The sequence below is a fragment of the Coregonus clupeaformis genome, chromosome 3 (genome assembly GCF_020615455.1).
Source record: "Coregonus clupeaformis isolate EN_2021a chromosome 3, ASM2061545v1, whole genome shotgun sequence".
Classification (NCBI taxonomy): Eukaryota; Metazoa; Chordata; class Actinopteri; order Salmoniformes; family Salmonidae; genus Coregonus; species Coregonus clupeaformis.
This window is the reverse complement of record NC_059194.1, coordinates 4,387,398-4,410,505: the sequence shown is the minus strand read 5'-3', so window position 1 is coordinate 4,410,505 and position 23,108 is coordinate 4,387,398. Positions and strand designations below refer to the sequence as shown.

The 23,108-nt window shown below is 41.4% G+C and overlaps 1 protein-coding gene across 1 annotated transcript; it reads left to right on the top strand.

The window, feature by feature from the left end:
- Positions 1-546: 546 nt before the first annotated feature.
- On the top strand, positions 547-21,870 carry LOC123481805 (glutamate receptor 3-like; the record flags this gene model as incomplete). Its single annotated transcript, XM_045206890.1, is given in 3 exon segments — positions 547-658; positions 18,394-18,641; positions 19,912-21,870. Coding segments are annotated over 2 exon segments (358 nt in total), but the record flags the coding sequence as incomplete, so codon positions are not given.
- Positions 21,871-23,108: the final 1,238 nt, after the last annotated feature.

Below are 23,108 nucleotides of genomic sequence, written 5' to 3'. Positions count from 1 at the left end.
CTTTGAATTTAACAGCTCAGCGGTTTTTCAATGTAGCCTTTAAAAGCTGCCCTGTCACTTGTGATGAATGTTAATTGCACGGTGTTAATGTTAATGTTAATTGCATGGTGTTTGCTGTTATTGCTTTCCTCCTCAGTGATGACTGGTGTCCCCATCCCGCACACTTCAGTTTCTAAACCACCTAACCCCTCATGCCACCTTTCCAATATTTACCACTTTCTTTGCTCTACCTATAAGCCTTACTGATCTATCTAGCTCATATTCGTTAAACAATTTGTCATTTTCCTACCTAGACCGTTTTCCTAATAGATATAAGAGTTATTAGTAATACTATTATTAGCAATAAACAATGAGTGGTAGTCTACCGCTATCAACTATTATCATTATCGTTATAACTACTACTACTACTATTCAATACTACTACTATACTACGACTATACTATACTATACTATACTATACTACCACTTTACTACTATTAACTATGCATTAGATTTCTCACGGACCTGTGCATTTTCTTACAAGTTATGTTTTATCGTTTCAAGAAATGCTGTTAACCTGGCAGTGTTAAAACTGAATGAGCAAGGCCTGTTGGACAAATTGAAAAACAAATGGTGGTACGACAAGGGCGAGTGCGGCAGCGGGGGAGGTGACTCCAAGGTCAGCCTCGATGTCACCAGATCGGGTACCATGGTGCAGAGTAATCGGCAAGGCTGTTAATAATAGTCAATAGGAATCATTGATTGTTGATTGGATTTATATTATAGCGCTTTGATTTTCTTACGCGCTTTGTTAGCTACAGTACAACCCAACCCAAAACAAACCTGTGTTGAGTCCAACCAGGCTCAAAGGTAGCCTTTCTGTCATTTACCAGACTCTGACCAGCCTATTGAACAAAAGATCAAACTAAGAACCCTTTCTTGGCTAATACACAGAGAGGATGATGAGGCAGCACGCTAAGGCTAAGCTAAGTTGTTTGTGAGAAAGACAGTTGTGTGAGGAAGGATCTGTGGCAAAGTGTTTGGTTGTGTTTGACAAGGAGGAAGTGTAGTTCTTTCACTGCTTCTCAGTGATGGGAGGGATGTGAGGAGGATAGTGCTGTCCTGCAGTTGGAAAAAGGAGGAGATGGAATTAACTCTATCTTTAACATCTGCAGGGCAGCAGATGATGTGTGTCAGGTATTATACTGTCTAGAGAAAGTATAGCCAGTTTGAGGTCTATTTAGCTTCAACAGTATCTCTGTCAGATTGAACTGATCTCTGACTAAAATATACCTATTGTAAGTTATATATTATATGATAAGTATGTATATTATGAAGTACATTTCATTAAACAGTTTATCACAAACTATTTATGAAAACATGGCATCTAGATGCCAGAGACTGCCGCCTTCCTCTTGTGAAGGCCACGTCTGTATTTCATAACATTATTGCTGTCTTGTCTGTCAGACACAACATGGCTTCACAGCTGCTCATGTCATATAGCTGCTTCTCTGGACATCCCATGCGACTGGCCTAGAGAAGCCAATGCTGGGCTCTAGAGCCCATTGGCTGAAACCCCCAAAATGTCCGCTCAGCTGAGGCGTCTCAGCTCAGGGAGGCGAGGCGAACAGCGGAGTCTTGAGGGGACTAAGCATTACGGGCAAACGTGAGAATTCTAATCTCAAAGAGAAGGTCTGATCTCTTTGGGCTGTGGGTCATGTGGTACCACTAAATTCAATTCAATTGGGATTTTGTAGGTGTTGGGAATGCCCCTATAATTGGTTGCTTTTTCATAATGATTTTACCAAAGATCTATACAATTGTAGTTGGTGTCAAATGTTTTTACCCAATTTACCACTTGATCGCAACATGAACAACCAAGACCCAGAATTGTTTTAAAGAGGGCATTGACATTTGATACAGTTTAGATGAATTGAATGACTAATGACTCAGTCATGACTCATGCAATGAATTATGTCAGCTAAGTGGCTAGTTTACAGATTAGCTGTGCTAGATGCTGTGGTCTACAGAATGTGTCATGGCTTTATACGGTCATTTGACATGAATTCTCAGGAACTGCAATGCTATACTAATATGACATGTTGAAAATAGCATCATGGCTAACATCTCTATAATATATGGATCAAGTAATGTCCCACCAACACACCTTCTCTTTCTTTTCTGTTTTAGCTCCATAATGATCACAAATAGGTTTCCTATATTTTCATATACGGTTGCAAAATTCCACTAACTAAAAAAGTCCCAGTAAATAAACAATTCCAGGTTTCCCAGAAATCCCTGTTTGAGGATTCCCTCTGGCAGGGTTCCATTCCTTGCTTGTTCTCCCCCTTATTCTGGGAATCATTCCATAGGGGCTTCTGGAAAACTTAGGAATTTTGGGAAAGTCACAGGAATTTTGCAACCCTATTTTCAACCATGCATTTCTGATTATAATCTGTGCTGTATAGTCAGTGTGCTGAGTGATGTTGAGGCCTGGTTAAGGCTGTGACGGCTGCAGTAGAAGAGCAGTATCATTGCTTCTCTGACATGTTTCCTTCTGCCTTTATCTGGACCTGCTCAGGTATGTATGCTTTGGCTTTTTATTGGGCAACCTTCAGGATCATGGCTAAATGTATTGATCAATTGAATTTACAATACGTTCATACATTAATTTGCATTTGATCTCTACTGCTCTTAACCATTCACACAGCACACCTCAAAGTCTGGCATTTAGCTCTGATGTGCAATGGCATCATCAGTGAACGACAGACAGTGTGTGAATTTTGGTGATCGTGTGCTGTGTTCAAAGGTTATTTCTCCAGTATCTCTCAATAACTCTGCTGTCAACTGGGACGGTCTCTGTCTCATCTCTACAGGATACTGTGGAAAAGCCAGCTTACCTGGACTCATCCTTCCTTGAGCCTCCCGATCTCCACACACACACACACACACACACACACACACACACACACACACACACACACACACACACACACACTCCCTCTCTCTGATCACCTCTCTAATCCTGAGGCACACACCACATCACTGCTGCTCTCCTAGATTGGGTTTCAGGCTCCAGCATCACGGAGCATGTTAACAGATAATTGCATTGTTAATCAATGTCTCTCCGAGCTAACACGATGGACAGGTCTTCACAGCTACCCTATTACCATTGGCCATGATGGATATAATATTCTATACAGTGTTGTAATCTTCTCTTCTCCTGATGATGATAATGCATGGTTCCCTAAAGGTCCCAGGAGGACATTGTTCATTGTTCACCAGTGGAACCCAAGACATATATTATCCATTCATTATTTTTCGATTGGCCTAATATGTTTCTATAGGGAGCTATAGAGTAGGGCACCACCAGTCTGTTTATATAGGAGCTATAGAGTAGAGCACCACCAGTCTGTTTATATAGGAGCTATAGAGTAGAGCACCACCAGTCTGTTTATATAGAGGCTATAGAGTAGAGCACCACCAGTCTGTTTCTATAGGAGCTATAGAGTAGAGCACCACCAGTCTGTTTATATAGGAGCTATAGAGTAGAGCACCACCAGTCTGTTTATATAGGAGCTATAGAGTAGAGCACCACCAGTCTGTTTATATAGGGGCTATAGAGTAGAGCACCACCAGTCTGTTTCTATAGAGGCTATGAGAGTAGAGCACCACCAGTCTGTTTATATAGGAGCTATAGAGTAGAGCACCACCAGTCTGTTTATATAGGAGCTATAGAGTAGAGCACCACCAGTCTGTTTATATAGGAGCTATAGAGTAGAGCACCACCAGTCTGTTTATATAGGAGCTATAGAGTAGAGCACCACCAGTCTGTTTATATAGGGGCTATAGAGTAGAGCACCACCAGTCTGTTTATATAGGAGCTATAGAGTAGAGCACCACCAGTCTGTTTATATAGGAGCTATAGAGTAGAGCACCACCAGTCTGTTTATATAGGGGCTATAGAGTAGAGCACCACCAGTCTGTTTTTATAGGAGCTATAGAGTAGAGCACCACCATTCTGTTTATATAGAGGCTATAGAGTAGAGCACCACCAGTCTGTTTATATAGGAGCTATAGAGTAGAGCACCACCAGTCTGTTTATATAGGGGCTATAGAGTAGAGCACCACCAGTCTGTTTCTATAGGGGCTATAGAGTAGAGCACCACCAGTCTGTTTATATAGGAGCTATAGAGTAGAGCACCACCAGTCTGTTTATATAGGAGCTATAGAGTAGAGCACCACCAGTCTGTTTATATAGGAGCTATAGAGTAGAGCACCACCAGTCTGTTTCTATAGAGGCTATAGAGTAGAGCACCACCAGTCTGTTTATATAGGAGCTATAGAGTAGAGCACCACCAGTCTGTTTCTATAGGAGCTATAGAGTAGAGCACCACCAGTCTGTTTATATAGAGGCTATAGAGTAGAGCACCACCAGTCTGTTTATATAGGGGCTATAGAGTAGAGCACCACCAGTCTGTTTATATAGAGGCTATAGAGTAGAGCACCACCAGTCTGTTTCTATAGGGGCTATAGAGTAGAGCACCACCAGTCTGTTTATATAGGAGCTATAGAGTAGAGCACCACCAGTCTGTTTATATAGAGGCTATAGAGTAGAGCACCACCAGTCTGTTTATATAGGGGCTATAGAGTAGAGCACCACCAGTCTGTTTATATAGGAGCTATAGAGTAGAGCACCACCAGTCTGTTTCTATAGGAGCTATAGAGTAGAGCACCACCAGTCTGTTTATATAGAGGCTATAGAGTAGAGCACCACCAGTCTGTTTCTATAGGGGCTATAGAGTAGAGCACCACCAGTCTGTTTATATAGGAGCTATAGTGTAGAGCACCACCAGTCTGTTTATATAGAGGCTATAGAGTAGAGCACCACCAGTCTGTTTATATAGGGGCTATAGAGTAGAGCACCACCAGTCTGTTTCTATAGGGGCTATAGAGTAGAGCACCACCAGTCTGTTTATATAGGAGCTATAGAGTAGAGCACCACCAGTCTGTTTATATAGGGGCTATAGAGTAGAGCACCACCAGTCTGTTTATATAGGAGCTATAGAGTAGAGCACCACCAGTCTGTTTATATAGGAGCTATAGAGTAGAGCACCACCAGTCTGTTTCTATAGAGGCTATAGAGTAGAGCACCACCAGTCTGTTTATATAGGAGCTATAGAGTAGAGCACCACCAGTCTGTTTATATAGAGGCTATAGAGTAGAGCACCACCAGTCTGTTTATATAGGAGCTATAGAGTAGAGCACCACCAGTCTGTTTATATAGGAGCTATAGAGTAGAGCACCACCAGTCTGTTTATATAGAGGCTATAGAGTAGAGCACCACCAGTCTGTTTCTATAGGAGCTATAGAGTAGAGCACCACCAGTCTGTTTATATAGGAGCTATAGAGTAGAGCACCACCAGTCTGTTTATATAGAGGCTATAGAGTAGAGCACCACCAGTCTGTTTCTATAGGAGCTATAGAGTAGAGCACCACCAGTCTGTTTATATAGGAGCTATAGAGTAGAGCACCACCAGTCTGTTTATATAGAGGCTATAGAGTAGAGCACCACCAGTCTGTTTCTATAGAGGCTATAGAGTAGAGCACCACCAGTCTGTTTCTATAGGAGCTATAGAGTAGAGCACCACCAGTCTGTTTATATAGGAGCTATAGAGTAGAGCACCACCAGTCTGTTTCTATAGGAGCTATAGAGTAGAGCACCACCAGTCTGTTTATATAGGGGCTATAGAGTAGAGCACCACCAGTCTGTTTATATAGGAGCTATAGAGTAGAGCACCACCAGTCTGTTTATATAGAGGCTATAGAGTAGAGCACCACCAGTCTGTTTATATAGTAGCTATAGAGTAGAGCACCACCAGTATGTTTATATAGAGGCTATAGAGTAGAGCACCACCAGTCTGTTTATATAGAGGCTATAGAGTAGAGCACCACCAGTCTGTTTCTATAGGAGCTATAGAGTAGAGCACCACCAGTCTGTTTATATAGGAGCTATAGAGTAGAGCACCACCAGTCTGTTTCTATAGGAGCTATAGAGTAGAGCACCACCAGTCTGTTTATATAGGAGCTATAGAGTAGAGCACCACCAGTCTGTTTATATAGGAGCTATAGAGTAGAGCACCACCAGTCTGTTTATATAGGAGCTATAGAGTAGAGCACCACCAGTCTGTTTATATAGGAGCTATAGAGTAGAGCACCACCAGTCTGTTTATATAGGAGCTATAGAGTAGAGCACCACCAGTCTGTTTATATAGGAGCTATAGAGTAGAGCACCACCAGTCTGTTTATATAGGGGCTATAGAGTAGAGCACCACCAGTCTGTTTATATAGGAGCTATAGAGTAGAGCACCACCAGTCTGTTTCTATAGGAGCTATAGAGTAGAGCACCACCAGTCTGTTTATATAGAAGCTATAGAGTAGAGCACCACCAGTCTGTTTCTATAGAGGCTATAGAGTAGAGCACCACCAGTCTGTTTATATAGGAGCTATAGAGTAGAGCACCACCAGTCTGTTTCTATAGGGGCTATAGAGTAGAGCACCACCAGTCTGTTTATATAGGAGCTATAGAGTAGAGCACCACCAGTCTGTTTATATAGGAGCTATAGAGTAGAGCACCACCAGTCTGTTTATATAGGAGCTATAGAGTAGAGCACCACCAGTCTGTTTATGTTGGAGCTATAGAGTAGAGCACCACCAGTCTGTTTATATAGGAGCTATAGAGTAGAGCACCACCAGTCTGTTTCTATACGGGCTATAGAGTAGAGCACCACCAGTCTGTTTATGTTGGAGGTATAGAGTAGAGCACCACCAGTCTGTTTATGTTGGAGGTATAGAGTAGAGCACCACCAGTCTGTTTATATAGGAGCTATAGAGTAGAGCACCACCAGTCTGTTTCTATAGAGGCTATAGAGTAGAGCACCACCAGTCTGTTTATATAGGGGCTATAGAGTAGAGCACCACCAGTCTGTTTATATAGGAGCTATAGAGTAGAGCACCACCAGTCTGTTTATATGGAGCTATAGAGTAGAGCACCACCAGTCTGTTTATATAGGAGCTATAGAGTAGAGCACCACCAGTCTGTTTTATATAGGAGCTATAGAGTAGAGCACCACCAGTCTGTTTATATTGGAGCTATAGAGTAGAGCACCACCAGTCTGTTTATATAGGAGCTATAGAGTAGAGCACCACCAGTCTGTTTATATAGGAGCTATAGAGTAGAGCACCACCAGTCTGTTTATATAGGAGCTATAGAGTAGAGCACCACCAGTCTGTTTATATAGGAGCTATAGAGTAGAGCACCACCAGTCTGTTTATATAGGAGCTATAGAGTAGAGCACCACCAGTCTGTTTATATAGGAGCTATAGAGTAGAGCACCACCAGTCTGTTTATATAGGAGCTATAGAGTAGAGCACCACCAGTCTGTTTATATAGGAGCTATAGAGTAGAGCACCACCAGTCTGTTTATATTGGAGCTATAGAGTAGAGCACCACCAGTCTGTTTCTATAGGGGCTATAGAGTAGCGCACCACCAGTCTGTTTATATAGAGGCTATAGAGTAGAGCACCACCAGTCTGTTTCTATAGAGGCTATAGAGTAGAGCACCACCAGTCTGTTTATATAGGAGCTATAGAGTAGAGCACCATCAGTCTGTTTCTATAGGAGCTATAGAGTAGAGCACCACCAGTCTGTTTCTATAGAGGCTATAGAGTAGAGCACCACCAGTCTGTTTATATTGGAGCTATAGAGTAGAGCACCATCAGTCTGTTTCTATAGGAGCTATAGAGTAGAGCACCACCAGTCTGTTTATATAGGAGCTATAGAGTAGAGCACCACCAGTCTTTATTATAGGGGCTATAGAGTAGAGCACCACCAGTCTGTTTATATAGAGGGCTATAGAGTACAGCACCACCAGTCTGTTTATATAGGAGCTATAGATAGTAGAGCACCACCAGTCTGTTTATAGGATATAGAGCTATAGAGTAGAGCACCACCAGTCTGTTTATATAGAGGCTATAGAGTAGAGCACCACCAGTCTGTTTATATAGAGGCTATAGAGTAGAGCACCACCAGTCTGTTTATATAGGAGCTATAGAGTAGAGCACCACCAGTCTGTTTATATAGGAGCTATAGGACCACCATTTTTACTGAGTAGAGCACCACCAGTCTGTTTATATAGGAGCTATAGAGTAAGGAGCACCACCAGTCTGTTTTATATAGGAGCTATAGAGTAGAGCACCACCAGTCTGTTTATATAGGAGCTATAGAGTAGAGCACCACCAGTCTGTTTATATAGGAGCTATAGAGTAGAGCACCACCAGTCTGTTTATATAGGGGCTATAGAGTGAGAGCACCACCAGTCTGTTTATATAGAGGCTATAGAGTAGAGCACCACCAGTCTGTTTATATAGGGGCTATAGAGTAGAGCACCACCAGTCTGTTTCTATAGGAGCTATAGAGTAGAGCACCACCAGTCTGTTTATATAGGAGGCTATAGAGTAGAGCACCACCAGTATGTTTATATAGGAGCTATAGAGTAGAGCACCACCAGTCTGTTTATATAGGAGCTATAGAGTAGAGCACCACCAGTCTGTTTATATAGGAGCTATAGAGTAGAGCACCACCAGTCTGTTTATATAGGGGCTATAGAGTAGAGCACCACCAGTCTGTTTATATAGGAGCTATAGAGTAGAGCACCACCAGTCTGTTTATATAGGAGCTATAGAGTAGAGCACCACCAGTCTGTTTATATAGGGGCTATAGAGTAGAGCACCACCAGTCTGTTTATATAGGAGCTATAGAGTAGAGCACCACCAGTCTGTTTATATAGGAGCTATAGAGTAGAGCACCACCAGTCTGTTTATATAGGAGCTATAGAGTAGAGCACCACCAGTCTGTTTATATTGGAGCTATAGAGTAGAGCACCACCAGTCTGTTTATATAGAGGCTATAGAGTAGCGCACCACCAGTCTGTTTATATAGGGGCTATAGAGTAGCGCACCACCAGTCTGTTTATATAGGGGCTATAGAGTAGAGCACCACCAGTCTGTTTCTATAGAGGCTATAGAGTAGAGCACCACCAGTCTGTTTATATAGGAGCTATAGAGTAGAGCACCACCAGTCTGTTTATATAGAGGCTATAGAGTAGAGCACCACCAGTCTGTTTATATAGAGGCTATAGAGTAGAGCACCACCAGTCTGTTTATATAGAGGCTATAGAGTAGAGCACCACCAGTCTGTTTATATAGGAGCTATAGAGTAGAGCACCACCAGTCTGTTTCTATAGAGGCTATAGAGTAGAGCACCACCAGTCTGTTTATATAGAGGCTATAGAGTAGAGCACCACCAGTCTGTTTATATAGGAGCTATAGAGTAGAGCACCATCAGTCTGTTTATATAGAGGCTATAGAGTAGAGCACCACCAGTCTGTTTATATATGAGCTATAGAGTAGAGCACCATCAGTCTGTTTATATAGAGGCTATAGAGTAGAGCACCACCAGTCTGTTTATATAGGAGCTATAGAGTAGAGCACCACCAGTCTGTTTATATATGAGCTATAGAGTAGAGCACCACCAGTCTGTTTCTATAGGAGCTATAGAGTAGAGCACCACCAGTCTGTTTCTATAGAGGCTATAGAGTAGAGCACCACCAGTCTGTTTATATAGGAGCTATAGAGTAGAGCACCACCAGTCTGTTTATATAGGAGCTATAGAGTAGAGCACCACCAGTCTGTTTATATAGGAGCTATAGAGTAGAGCACCACCAGTCTGTTTATATAGAGGCTATAGAGTAGAGCACCACCAGTCTGTTTATATAGGAGCTATAGAGTAGAGCACCACCAGTCTGTTTATATAGGAGCTATAGAGTAGAGCACCACCAGTCTGTTTATATAGAGGCTATAGAGTAGAGCACCACCAGTCTGTTTATATAGAGGCTATAGAGTAGAGCACCACCAGTCTGTTTATATAGGAGCTATAGAGTAGAGCACCACCAGTCTGTTTTATAGGAGCTATAGAGTAGAGCACCACCAGTCTGTTTATATAGGGGCTATAGGTAGAGCACCACCAGTCTGTTTATATAGAGCTATAGAGTAGAGCACCACCAGTCTGTTTATATAGGGGCTATAGAGTAGAGCACCACCAGTCTGTTTATATAGGAGCTATAGAGTAGAGCACCACCAGTCTGTTTATATAGAGGCTATAGAGTAGAGCACCACCAGTCTGTTTATATAGAGGCTATAGAGTAGAGCACCACCAGTCTGTTTATATAGGAGCTATAGAGTAGAGCACCACCAGTCTGTTTATATAGGAGCTATAGAGTAGAGCACCACCAGTCTGTTTATATTGGAGCTATAGAGTAGAGCACCACCAGTCTGTTTATATAGGGGCTATAGAGTAGAGCACCACCAGTCTGTTTATATAGGAGCTATAGAGTAGAGCACCACCAGTCTGTTTATATAGAGGCTATAGAGTAGAGCACCACCAGTCTGTTTATATAGGAGCTATAGAGTAGAGCACCACCAGTCTGTTTCTATAGAGGCTATAGAGTAGAGCACCACCAGTCTGTTTATATAGGAGCTATAGAGTAGAGCACCACCAGTCTGTTTATATAGGAGCTATAGAGTAGAGCACCACCAGTCTGTTTATATAGGAGCTATAGAGTAGAGCACCACCAGTCTGTTTATATAGGGGCTATAGAGTAGAGCACCACCAGTCTGTTTATATAGGGGCTAAGAGTAGAGCACCACAGTCTGTTTATATAGAGGCTATAGAGGTGAGCACCACCAGTCTGTTTATATAGGAGCTATAGAGTAGAGCACCACCAGTCTGTTTATATAGGAGCTATAGAGTAGAGCACCACCAGTCTGTTTATATAGGAGCTATAGAGTAGAGCACCACCAGTCTGTTTATATTGGAGCTATAGAGTAGAGCACCACCAGTCTGTTTATATAGGAGCTATAGAGTAGAGCACCACCAGTCTGTTTATATAGGAGCTATAGAGTAGAGCACCACCAGTCTGTTTATATAGGAGCTATAGAGTAGAGCACCACCAGTCTGTTTCTATAGGGGCTATAGAGTAGCGCACCACCAGTCTGTTTATATAGAGGCTATAGAGTAGAGCACCACCAGTCTGTTTCTATAGGAGCTATAGAGTAGAGCACCACCAGTATGTTTATATAGGAGCTATAGAGTAGAGCACCACCAGTCTGTTTATATAGGAGCTATAGAGTAGAGCACCACCAGTCTGTTTCTATAGAGGCTATAGAGTAGAGCACCACCAGTCTGTTTATATTGGAGCTATAGAGTAGAGCACCACCAGTCTGTTTCTATAGGAGCTATAGAGTAGAGCACCACCAGTCTGTTTATATAGGAGCTATAGAGTAGAGCACCACCAGTCTGTTTCTATAGGGGCTATAGAGTAGAGCACCACCAGTCTGTTTATATAGGAGCTATGGGAGTAGAGCACCACCAGTCTGTTTTCTATAGGAGCTATAGAGTAGAGCACCACCAGTCTGTTTATATAGGAGCTATAGAGTAGAGCACCACCAGTCTGTTTATATAGGGGCTATAGAGTAGAGCACCACCAGTCTGTTTATATAGGAGCTATAGAAGTAGAGCACCACCAGTCTGTTTATATAGGAGCTATAGAGTAGAGCACCACCAGTCTGTTTATATAGGAGCTATAGAGTAGAGCACCACCAGTCTGTTTATATAGAGGCTATAGAGTAGAGCACCACCAGTCTGTTTATATAGGAGCTATAGAGTAGAGCACCACCAGTCTGTTTATATAGGAGCTATAGAGTAGAGCACCACCAGTCTGTTTATATAGGAGCTATAGAGTAGAGCACCACCAGTCTGTTTATATAGGAGCTATAGAGTAGAGCACCACCAGTCTGTTTATATAGGAGCTATAGAGTAGAGCACCACCAGTCTGTTTATATAGGAGCTATAGAGTAGAGCACCACCAGTCTGTTTATAGCTATGAGTAGGGCACCACCAGCTATAGAGTAGAGCACCACCAGTCTGTTTATATAGGAGCTATAGAGTAGAGCACCACCAGTCTGTTTATATAGGAGCTATAGAGTAGAGCACCACCAGTCTGTTTATATAGGAGCTATAGAGTAGAGCACCACCAGTCTGTTTATATAGGGGCTATAGAGTAGAGCACCACCAGTCTGTTTATATAGGAGCTATAGAGTAGAGCACCACCAGTCTGTTTAGAGAGTCTTAGGGAGTAGAGCACCACCAGTCTGTTTATATGGGGCTATAGAGTAGAGCACCACCAGTCTGTTTATATAGAGCTATAGAGTAGAGCACCACCAGTCTGTTTATATAGGAGCTATAGAGTAGAGCACCACCAGTCTGTTTATATAGAGGCTATAGAGTAGAGCACCACCAGTCTGTTTATATAGGAGCTATAGAGTAGAGCACCACCAGTCTGTTTATATAGGAGCTATAGAGTAGAGCACCACCAGTCTGTTTATATAGAGGCTATAGAGTAGAGCACCACCAGTCTGTTTATATAGGAGCTATAGAGTAGAGCACCACCAGTCTGTTTCTATAGGAGGCTATAGAGTAGAGCACCACCAGTCTGTTTATATAGGAGCTATAGAGTAGAGCACCACCAGTCTGTTTATATAGGAGCTATAGAGTAGAGCACCACCAGTCTGTTTATATAGGAGCTATAGAGTAGAGCACCACCAGTCTGTTTATATAGGAGCTATAGAGTAGAGCACCACCAGTCTGTTTATATAGGAGCTATAGAGTAGAGCACCACCAGTCTGTTTATATATGACCTATAGAGTAGAGCGCCACCAGTCTGTTTATATAGGAGCTATAGAGTAGAGCACCACCAGTCTGTTTATATAGGAGCTATAGAGTAGAGCACCACCAGTCTGTTTCTATAGGAGCTATAGAGTAGAGCACCACCAGTCTGTTTATATAGGAGCTATAGAGTAGAGCACCACCAGTCTGTTTATATAGGGGCTATAGAGTAGAGCACCACCAGTCTGTTTCTATAGGAGCTATAGAGTAGAGCACCACCAGTCTGTTTCTATAGGGGCTATAGAGTAGAGCACCACCAGTCTGTTTCTATAGGAGCTATAGAGTAGAGCACCACCAGTCTGTTTCTATAGAGGCTATAGAGTAGAGCACCACCAGTCTGTTTCTATAGGAGCTATTGAGTAGAGCACCACCAGTCTGTTTATATTGGAGCTATAGAGTAGAGCACCACCAGTCTGTTTCTATAGGGGCTATAGAGTAGAGTACCACCAGTCTGTTTATATTGGAGCTATAGAGTAGAGCACCACCAGTCTGTTTATATAGGAGCTATAGAGTAGAGCACCACCAGTCTGTTTATATAGGAGCTATAGAGTAGAGCACCACCAGTCTGTTTATATAGGAGCTATAGAGTAGAGCACCACCAGTCTGTTTCTATAGAGGCTATAGAGTAGAGCACCACCAGTCTGTTTATATTGGAGCTATAGAGTAGAGCACCACCAGTCTGTTTATATAGGAGCTATAGAGTAGAGCACCACCAGTCTGTTTCTATAGAGGCTATAGAGTAGAGCACCACCAGTCTGTTTATATTGGAGCTATAGAGTAGAGCACCACCAGTCTGTTTCTATAGAGGCTATAGAGTAGAGCACCACCAGTCTGTTTATATTGGAGCTATAGAGTAGAGCACCACCAGTCTGTTTATATAGGAGCTATAGAGTAGAGCAACACCAGTCTGTTTCTATAGAGGCTATAGAGTAGAGCACCACCAGTCTGTTTATATTGGAGCTATAGAGTAGAGCACCACCAGTCTGTTTCTATAGAGGCTATAGAGTAGAGCACCACCAGTCTGTTTATATTGGAGCTATAGAGTAGAGCACCACCAGTCTGTTTATATAGGAGCTATAGAGTAGAGCACCACCAGTCTGTTTATATAGAGGCTATAGAGTAGAGCACCACCAGTCTGTTTCTATAGAGGCTATAGAGTAGAGCACCACCAGTCTGTTTATATAGGGGCTATAGAGTAGAGCACCACCAGTCTGTTTATATAGGAGCTATAGAGTAGAGCACCACCAGTCTGTTTCTATAGGGGCTATAGAGTAGAGCACCACCAGTCTGTTTATATAGGGGCTATAGAGTAGAGCACCACCAGTCTGTTTATATAGGGGCTATAGAGTAGAGCACCACCAGTCTGTTTATATAGAGGCTATAGAGTAGAGCACCACCAGTCTGTTTATATTGGAGCTATAGAGTAGAGCACCACCAGTCTGTTTATATAGGAGCTATAGAGTAGAGCACCACCAGTCTGTTTATATAGGGGCTATAGAGTAGAGCACCACCAGTCTGTTTATATAGGAGCTATAGAGTAGAGCACCACCAGTCTGTTTATATAGGAGCTATAGAGTAGAGCACCACCAGTCTGTTTATATAGAGGCTATAGAGTTGAGCACCACCAGTCTGTTTCTATAGGAGCTATAGAGTAGAGCACCACCAGTCTGTTTATATAGGAGCTATAGAGTAGAGCACCACCAGTCTGTTTATATAGGGGCTATAGAGTAGAGCACCACCAGTCTGTTTCTATAGAGGCTATAGAGTAGAGCACCACCAGTCTGTTTATATAGGAGCTATAGAGTAGAGCACCACCAGTCTGTTTATATAGAGGCTGTAGAGTAGAGCACCACCAGTCTGTTTCTATAGAGGCTATAGAGTAGAGCACCACCAGTCTGTTTATATAGGAGCTATAGAGTAGAGCACCACCAGTCTGTTTATATAGGGGCTATAGAGTAGAGCACCACCAGTCTGTTTCTATAGGAGCTATAGAGTAGAGCACCACCAGTCTGTTTATATAGGAGCTATAGAGTAGAGCACCACCAGTCTGTTTATATTGGAGCTATAGAGTAGAGCACCACCAGTCTGTTTATATAGGAGCTATAGAGTAGAGCACCACCAGTCTGTTTATATAGGAGCTATAGAGTAGAGCACCACCAGTCTGTTTCTATAGAGGCTATAGAGTAGAGCACCAAAAGTCTGTTTATATAGGAGCTATAGAGTAGAGCACCACCAGTCTGTTTATATAGGAGCTATAGAGTAGAGCACCACCAGTCTGTTTATATAGGAGCTATAGAGTAGAGCACCACCAGTCTGTTTATATAGGAGCTATAGAGTAGAGCACCACCAGTCTGTTTATATAGGAGCTATAGAGTAGAGCACCACCAGTCTGTTTCTATAGAGGCTATAGAGTAGAGCACCACCAGTCTGTTTCTATAGGAGCTATAGAGTAGAGCACCACCAGTCTGTTTATATAGGGGCTATAGAGTAGAGCACCACCAGTCTGTTTCTATAGAGGCTATAGAGTAGAGCACCACCAGTCTGTTTATATAGGAGCTATAGAGTAGAGCACCACCAGTCTGTTTATATAGGAGCTATAGAGTAGAGCACCACCAGTCTGTTTATATAGGAGCTATAGAGTAGAGCACCACCAGTCTGTTTATATAGGAGCTATAGAGTAGAGCACCACCAGTCTGTTTATATAGGGGCTATAGAGTAGAGCACCACCAGTCTGTTTATATATGAGCTATAGAGTAGAGCACCACCAGTCTGTTTATATAGGAGCTATAGAGTAGAGCACCACCAGTCTGTTTATATAGAAGCTATAGAGTAGAGCACCACCAGTCTGTTTATATAGAGGCTATAGAGTAGAGCACCACCAGTCTGTTTATATAGAGGCTATAGAGTAGAGCACCACCAGTCTGTTTATATTGGAGCTATAGAGTAGAGCACCACCAGTCTGTTTATATAGGGGCTATAGAGTAGAGCACCACATGAACAATCTTCCTAATTATGCATCATTAGTGTGTTGTGTTCTCTACACGTAGCATCATAGCTTCATTTCTTTAACTGCATTTTGGAATGTATCTTTCACAGGTAAAGGCACTATGTCAGTTGTAAGGCAGTTAGACATTCCTTAGAAATGTTGCCAATTACCTATCAGGTTCTTCTGATGAAACCATATTACAGAGAGAAACCACATGTTTTATTCCCCTGATGTGCCAAAGCTGAGCTTAAACAGCGGTGATGAAGCTGTAGCTTGGTTCTGTTGACAGTAATCCCCCTTGTAAGAGGATATAGTAAAGGCTTCAACCAAACCGGTTTTCACACCAATAAATAGTTCTTAAGAAACGTTTGATGTGAAACACCTCTGGCTTTATTCAGTATTTTAATGCCGTCTTTAACGTCAAGATACATGCCATTATTAGTGTCCCAAGATTCAAAGTTTATGTTGTCTTTGCAGCCAAAGCTCAGAGCCACCTTGTGATGTTGCAGTAGGAGGTCTTCTAGCCTCTGCTTCTACCGCCTTGGAAAAAGTTCAGGTCAACGTTTTTGTTGTAGTCCTTTACTGTTACTGTTAGTCAAGAGAAGGTTCTAGTTGGATCAAACTTGTTAAGTGCTGGTCAGAAAGCTACCCTGCTGTGCCCACAAACAAATACCTTCCTCAGCTTTAGATACTACCAGACCAGCAGAGTGTACAGTCAGTACCGGCTCGTCCTGTTACCAGCGTCTGCCGATTACTCGAAGCGATAGGAGCAGGCCCTGGCCCTAGACTAGGGCTGGTCAATGACGACAAGGTAATAGACTAAAATGCCTGCTCTCTGTGATGTGACAATGGCCAGGAGTCCTGCTCGATCGCTTTGTTATGACGTTATGCAAGCTATAAAGTTATGAATAACATAAAATAACATAATATGATGTTATTTATGTTATTTCCCACGTGAAGAACTCCTGTAAACCTTGCCGTATTGAAACTCAGTGAACAAGGCATCTTAGACAAGCTGAAAAACAAATGGTGGTACGATAAGGGTGAATGTGGAACCAAGGACTCTGGAAGTAAGGTCAGTCTCCGCAGGTCTTCTGTACTGATTCCCAGTGTTCATATGAACAAATACTAAACTATACTGAAACATTAAGATTAGCTATACTATATATCCCCCTACCTCTTATTATATGATTTTTTTATACAAACAAAACAAAAACAAAATTCTGCCACATACATGTAACAAAAATGAACAAGTGGCTCAAGTCCATCATGCACTATTTCCCCAATTCAAATCATATCCGAACAATAGTTTGTCATTTTTTTTACCACGTAAATGTTAAAGTAATTTTTATAGAAATATGAACTCCTTTTTTCCTCACAAACTGTAAATTACATTAGACTTTGCTTGGGGAAACTGTAAATGTGTAAAATAATCAAACACCATCACTGAATAGTTGTTGACTGGCTGTTGACATTGAGTGCTATTTTCGCTCATTTTCACACTTGACATTCATAATATTCTTACCATTATTCTGCTGTTTCTATTTACTAAACTCTTAATTAAAATTTGATGTATCTGTGTTGTTACTAGGTTACATGGAAATGTATCTATTGGGTTCTTTAACCTCCTGTGGTAAACAAACAAAGTGTTGTGATCAATTAACTTCAGGAAGACGTTAAAACACCGTGGGGTTGTTTTTCAAGCCTTTGTCTGAGCAAGGAGTTGCAATGAAGAGATCTTGTTGTTTCTATTAATGTAATAAAACCTCTCATTCAACCCTCTGAGACCGTAGCCAGGCTAATGAACTAACAGATCACTATCTGTACCCTCGACGGCTTAGCTACGTATTACCACAGGTATAACCTCAGTCAAACCTCAAAGGGTTAAACTGCAAACGGTAAAACTCTCATGAACAAATTTTCAATAAACATGTTTGGGAAATAAGCAGCAGCATATATGGTTTGATTCCGTTCTTAAAATGGCTTTTGGGATTTTTTTGATGTCAGAGAGATTTGACTACACAGTATCACAGCTTACTATAAGACATTTTTTTTTTCAGGACAGGGCTTGAAATGTTGACCTGTGAGTTACTGACCGCAGCTTCCTTATATGGAAGAAGACATGTAGAGTAGGGGAAGCTTTACATTCACCTAGATCAAACATAAAGTGGTGACTTGTCTCTCCTTCATTGGAGAGTGGTCTGACTATGGTGTTCAGATGTTCCTCACAACTTCTTGGACCACTTTAGGAAAGCCAGTCCAATCTAGACCTCTTCTAGAGTCAACCTCAGCCATCCTTTACTTTGTCAACCTTCTGTTGCTGTTTGCCTCTGGAGTCTGTAGTATGATCTGCCATTGGTAGCATCAGAAACGTTTCAGTCTCAGAGAGAGAGTTTGTAGGAGGGTCTAGTTATAGAGTATCCATGTGAGTTCTGATTGTTAGGTCTTTGACTGTTATTTCAACAAGACTATGTAAGGATCAGTTTGAGGCCTATAGATATATAGATATACTGGTAGGCTGCACTGTTCTCTACAAAACTCTCTCCACCGCAAACCCTCTAACTATGTTCTTCACCTTCCCCAGGACAAGACAAGTGCTCTCAGCCTGAGCAATGTGGCTGGAGTCTTCTATATTCTGGTTGGAGGGCTGGGGCTGGCCATGATGGTGGCTCTGATTGAGTTCTGTTACAAATCACGTGCTGAAACCAAACGGCTCAAACTAGCAAAGAATGCTGAGAAATTTAAGCCAGCTCCCCCGACCAACCCCCAGAACTTTGCCACATACAGAGAAGGCTACAACGTGTATGGGACAGACAGCGTTAAGATCTAAGGGTAATGACGATGCTGCTCTCTTCCTGATTCTCTCTCTGTGACATCTGAATAATTTAGTTGGTTTCTTCTGGTCGTGTTGTTGGTGTTGAATGATTCACTTGTTTGTTTGTGTTGTTGTCAAGCTGTTGGTGTAATTTCGTAACACTTTGTCACTCTTGACTTGGACATACTCACAACAGACAACCCAACATTACATTTACGATTCCCGAAGACTTTTGTTGACTTGACATTGCTACATACTGCATATGACTACAGGTCAAGCGTTAGTTCGGGACACCTAAAAAATATATATAATAATTTGAAATTCATTTTCAGGATGGAGAAACCCTTTCAGTGTAAACTTAAATGATCAAAACCAGTAGACGAGATAATGGACCTATATATTTTTGTATAATATAATATTTGAGGACTAACAATCACCAACATAAAAGCTAGACAGTCAGGTAGAATTGGACATAACAAATTACAAAAATGAATTTAGCAATATAGATTTTGTTATTATGTTTGATTAAAAGAACACAGCATTAGCCATGGCAAAATGCATACAATTGTAGGAAATTAGCTTTAAAACTGCTAAATGTTCTCTCAGTTCCGTGGCAGAATATGTAGATTTGCAGGAAATGGGCTTAAAAATGCAAACATTTCTTTACACCGCCAAAATGGGGGCCTCTAAATATTTTTTTTTAATCCAGCCGCCTCAATGGGCCTGCCACGCCTCCTTCCACGGCCCTGCCTCACCCACCACCTAAGCCCCTTTTTTTTAATCCAGAACAAAACTTGCACTATGGTGTTCTTGACACCACAAACAGTTAATTGAAATCAACATTACATTTTTTTTTTTTGAGTAACCCATCAAAAAACATTGAAACACTCTTTATCTCGTGGACACTCACACTTTATCTAGCTTAACGTTTTAGTTTACTCAGTAGAATGTGCTAGCGGCATCTGCTAATCGCTAATAGCTAAGCTAATGTCCCAAGTAATACTGGCACACACCATCATGACTCAACCGTTCCAACCTAATGACACATCTCATCTCATCCACCATTCAACAGCCTATTACCCATGTGTCACTGTGTGAGAATCTCAATTGCATTTCATTGATTCCTCACGTCCTCTCTCCTCAAAACTCATTGGATGAGAAGGTCAGAGGGGAGGGACCACTGACTTTTCATCCAATTGGTTTTGAGAAGGAGGGAAGGAGAGAGGACGTGAGGAATCAAGGAAATGGAATTGAGATTCTCCCATGTCTCTACTTCCTCTAAAACAGATTACAGGTGCATCAGCTAGACCCTTACGAACGACTGTGACTATTGACCCTATGATGAAATGACAGGATCACGTCAGGATGGGGGTTTCCTCATCTGCAGCTAAATCCTCTCCTGGCGGCAATGGCGACGATAATCTGCAATGAAGACACGACAGGACTGGTGACGTGAAGAACTCAATCGGTTTCCTCCAGTGCCTTATGTATGGAACACTCACAGACTCACAGAATGACTTAGAACAACTCATCACAACGGTATCACGTTTGGCTTGAACTCACAAACCCACAAACAATTTATCAACTAATCAGACAAATAAACAGAAAGACAGGATCGATACTGTAATCTGTTGTAAGGAACTTTATTTGAGATGTTGTGACGAAATCAGAGGAGAAAAGAAAGAGGTCTAAAGCCATCATTCGCACCCCAAGCACATTTCCAAGTGCCGGACAGAAGATGAATACGATGTTACATAAGATAAATAGTTTTTTCTGCTGAGGGAATTTGATCAGATTATCCTAATTCTTCTTGCAGGCCAGGTTTTTACTGGTTAAATGTGTTTTAAAATATGTTTATTGTAGGCACTGTACAGTAAGTCACTGATTATTAGAAGATAGCTTTTTATATTGCTGTGACCTTGGAATTGTTTTGAAAGATGAATCTTTATTGGAATCAATTGGTTAAATATGCCATAGCCAAAATAATATTGTATTGTTGTTGTCCTCGACTATGATGCTTCTGAAGTCTCAGAAATAGACTCTGAGAGCAGGCATTGGTAGTGCATCTGAAATGGCAACCTATTCCCTATATAGTGCACTACTGACCAGAGCCCCTGGTCAAAAGTAGTGAACCATATAGGGAATAGGGTGCCATTCTGGACGCACCCACGAGGACTCTTGAACGAGATTAATGTGAGATGCAGCATTTGGCTTCACACAATTAAAACAGGCCATCTCACATCTCACGATCCCAATACACTGCCAACAGATTCAGATGGGTTTATTAAGGCATGCAGATGACTCTCTGAGCAAGTGTCATAGTTGAGTAACTCTCCCAGTGTGTTTTATGGTTTGTAGAATATGAAGAGAAAACTCACTCACACAGCGTCACTCCAACATAGGCTATTTGTTTTTCATTCTGAAAGAACACCTGCTTATAACTGGATTTTCATGTAACCTAAAATCATTCAAGTCTTCTGTACAAGAAATTAAAACCAAACCAAAAGGGACATTCAAAAGTAGATTAACTGCAATTCAAACAGTAATGGCTTTTTAACAGTAGTATTTTGGATGACCTTCGTATTTAAGAATAAGCTGCGGTTTGATGATTTGCTTTCAATTTTGAATTTCATTTTATGAGCATTGTAGTGTTTGGTGAATTTACTTAGTTAATGAAATAAATGAATAATATAGATAATTACAATGAGAAAATAGATTTATACAAGGTACTTACAGGGGATGTCTTAAACGCTTAGCACATTTCCATGTTCCTTTTTCCTTTCAAAAGACTGTGATTCTATAGGATTTAGGAAGACAATTAATCACCTAAAACTGTGGAAAGATAGTTTTACACAAAAAAAAAAGAAAAGCAATTCTTACAAAGGGAAGGCAAGAAATATGAAATAAACATTTGTAAAGAAAGAGATGTGTACATTTATTTAAATTAGATGTATTTATTAAGGCTACACAAGAAAGGAGTAATGGGTTTCCCAATTTTTCTAAGAAACTGCATGTAAAATCAGCAATGACTTCTAACTCACATCCGATTCTAGATCAGCAGTAGAAATACAACCACGGTTATTCTTTAGTGAGACAGTTTCTTTTGTTTTGTAAGTTCACTTCACACAGAGATAATTGCCAAGCAGCTTTAGTGACTACGACAAAAGAGTCAGAATCTGCATGTGTGTATATCATTAATGATCTTCACTAGTGAGGAGCTGTACAGAGAATTTTCATAAATTTTGTAAATAAACCTGTACAGAAAAAAATGATTTTTGTGTGTTTGTAATTGCATGAACGTATGTTTACCTGCATGGTGGAGTTTATTCAAATACACGCACGCACGCACGCACGCACGCACGCACACACACACAGCAATGCCTTCAGTCATCACTCCAAGAGTGTGTAAGCTATGCATCTCTCGTCTCATCTGAAAGGAAATTGCCTGTTTTGCAACGTACAATGTACAGGCCACATGTCAACTATATAACTCCCTTCCAGTACCACTACAGCCTTCTGAAATACAGGATGAGAAAATGTTGTTTTATTTCATGGCTGGTTATTGAGCAGTTAGATAGTATGAGTGTCTGGCCTGGATCAATATTTCTACAGAACCATCTGCTGCCTCCGACCGTCTCCCATATACACTGATTGAGAATCTCATTGACATCTTCATTGGCATCTGAACACACTGTTCTCATTCTCTCTCTCTCTTTTCCTCTCTCTGGCTCTCTCTCTCTCTCTATATATTTTTTCCTCTCTCTCTCTATATATATATTTTCTCCTCTCTCTTTTTCTCTCTTTTTCTCTCTCTCTCTTTCTCTCTCTCTCTCTCTCTCTCTCTCTCTCTCTCTCTCTCTCTCTCTCTCTCTCTCTCTCTCTCTCTCTCTCTCTCTCTCTCTCTCTCTTTTTCTCTCTCTGTCTCTCTCTCTCTATATATATATAGATATATTTTTTTTCCCTCTCTGTCTCTCTCTCTATCTTTTCCTCTCTCTGTCTCTCTCTCTCGCTCTCTGTCTCTCTTTCTCTCTCTCTCTCCGTCTCTCTTTCTCTCTCTCTCTCTCTCTCTCTCTATATATATATATATATATTTTTCCTCTCCCTGTCTCTCTCTCTATCTTTTCCTCTCCCTGTCTCTCTCTCTCTCCCTTCATCTCTATTACTATCTCTCTTTCTCTCCTTCTGTGTCATGAGAAGAGCTATCTCTTTGTGACAGGAATCAATAATATGTCATTATAAACTGAGGAAACCATTTCAAATCCAGAGTACATGAACCTACAACGGCAAGACAGTGATCAAACACAGCAGCCTGGTTTCTGGATGAACTGAAAGTCATGTTCTTCCAGAGCAAAGATGAATGATGTTAGAATTATGTGGATTGATGAGTACATAGCACAGTTATTAAGTACATAACTCCCCACATTATGTATCTATAGAACTACTGGTATCAGGATGTATCTATAGGACTACTGGTATCATGATGT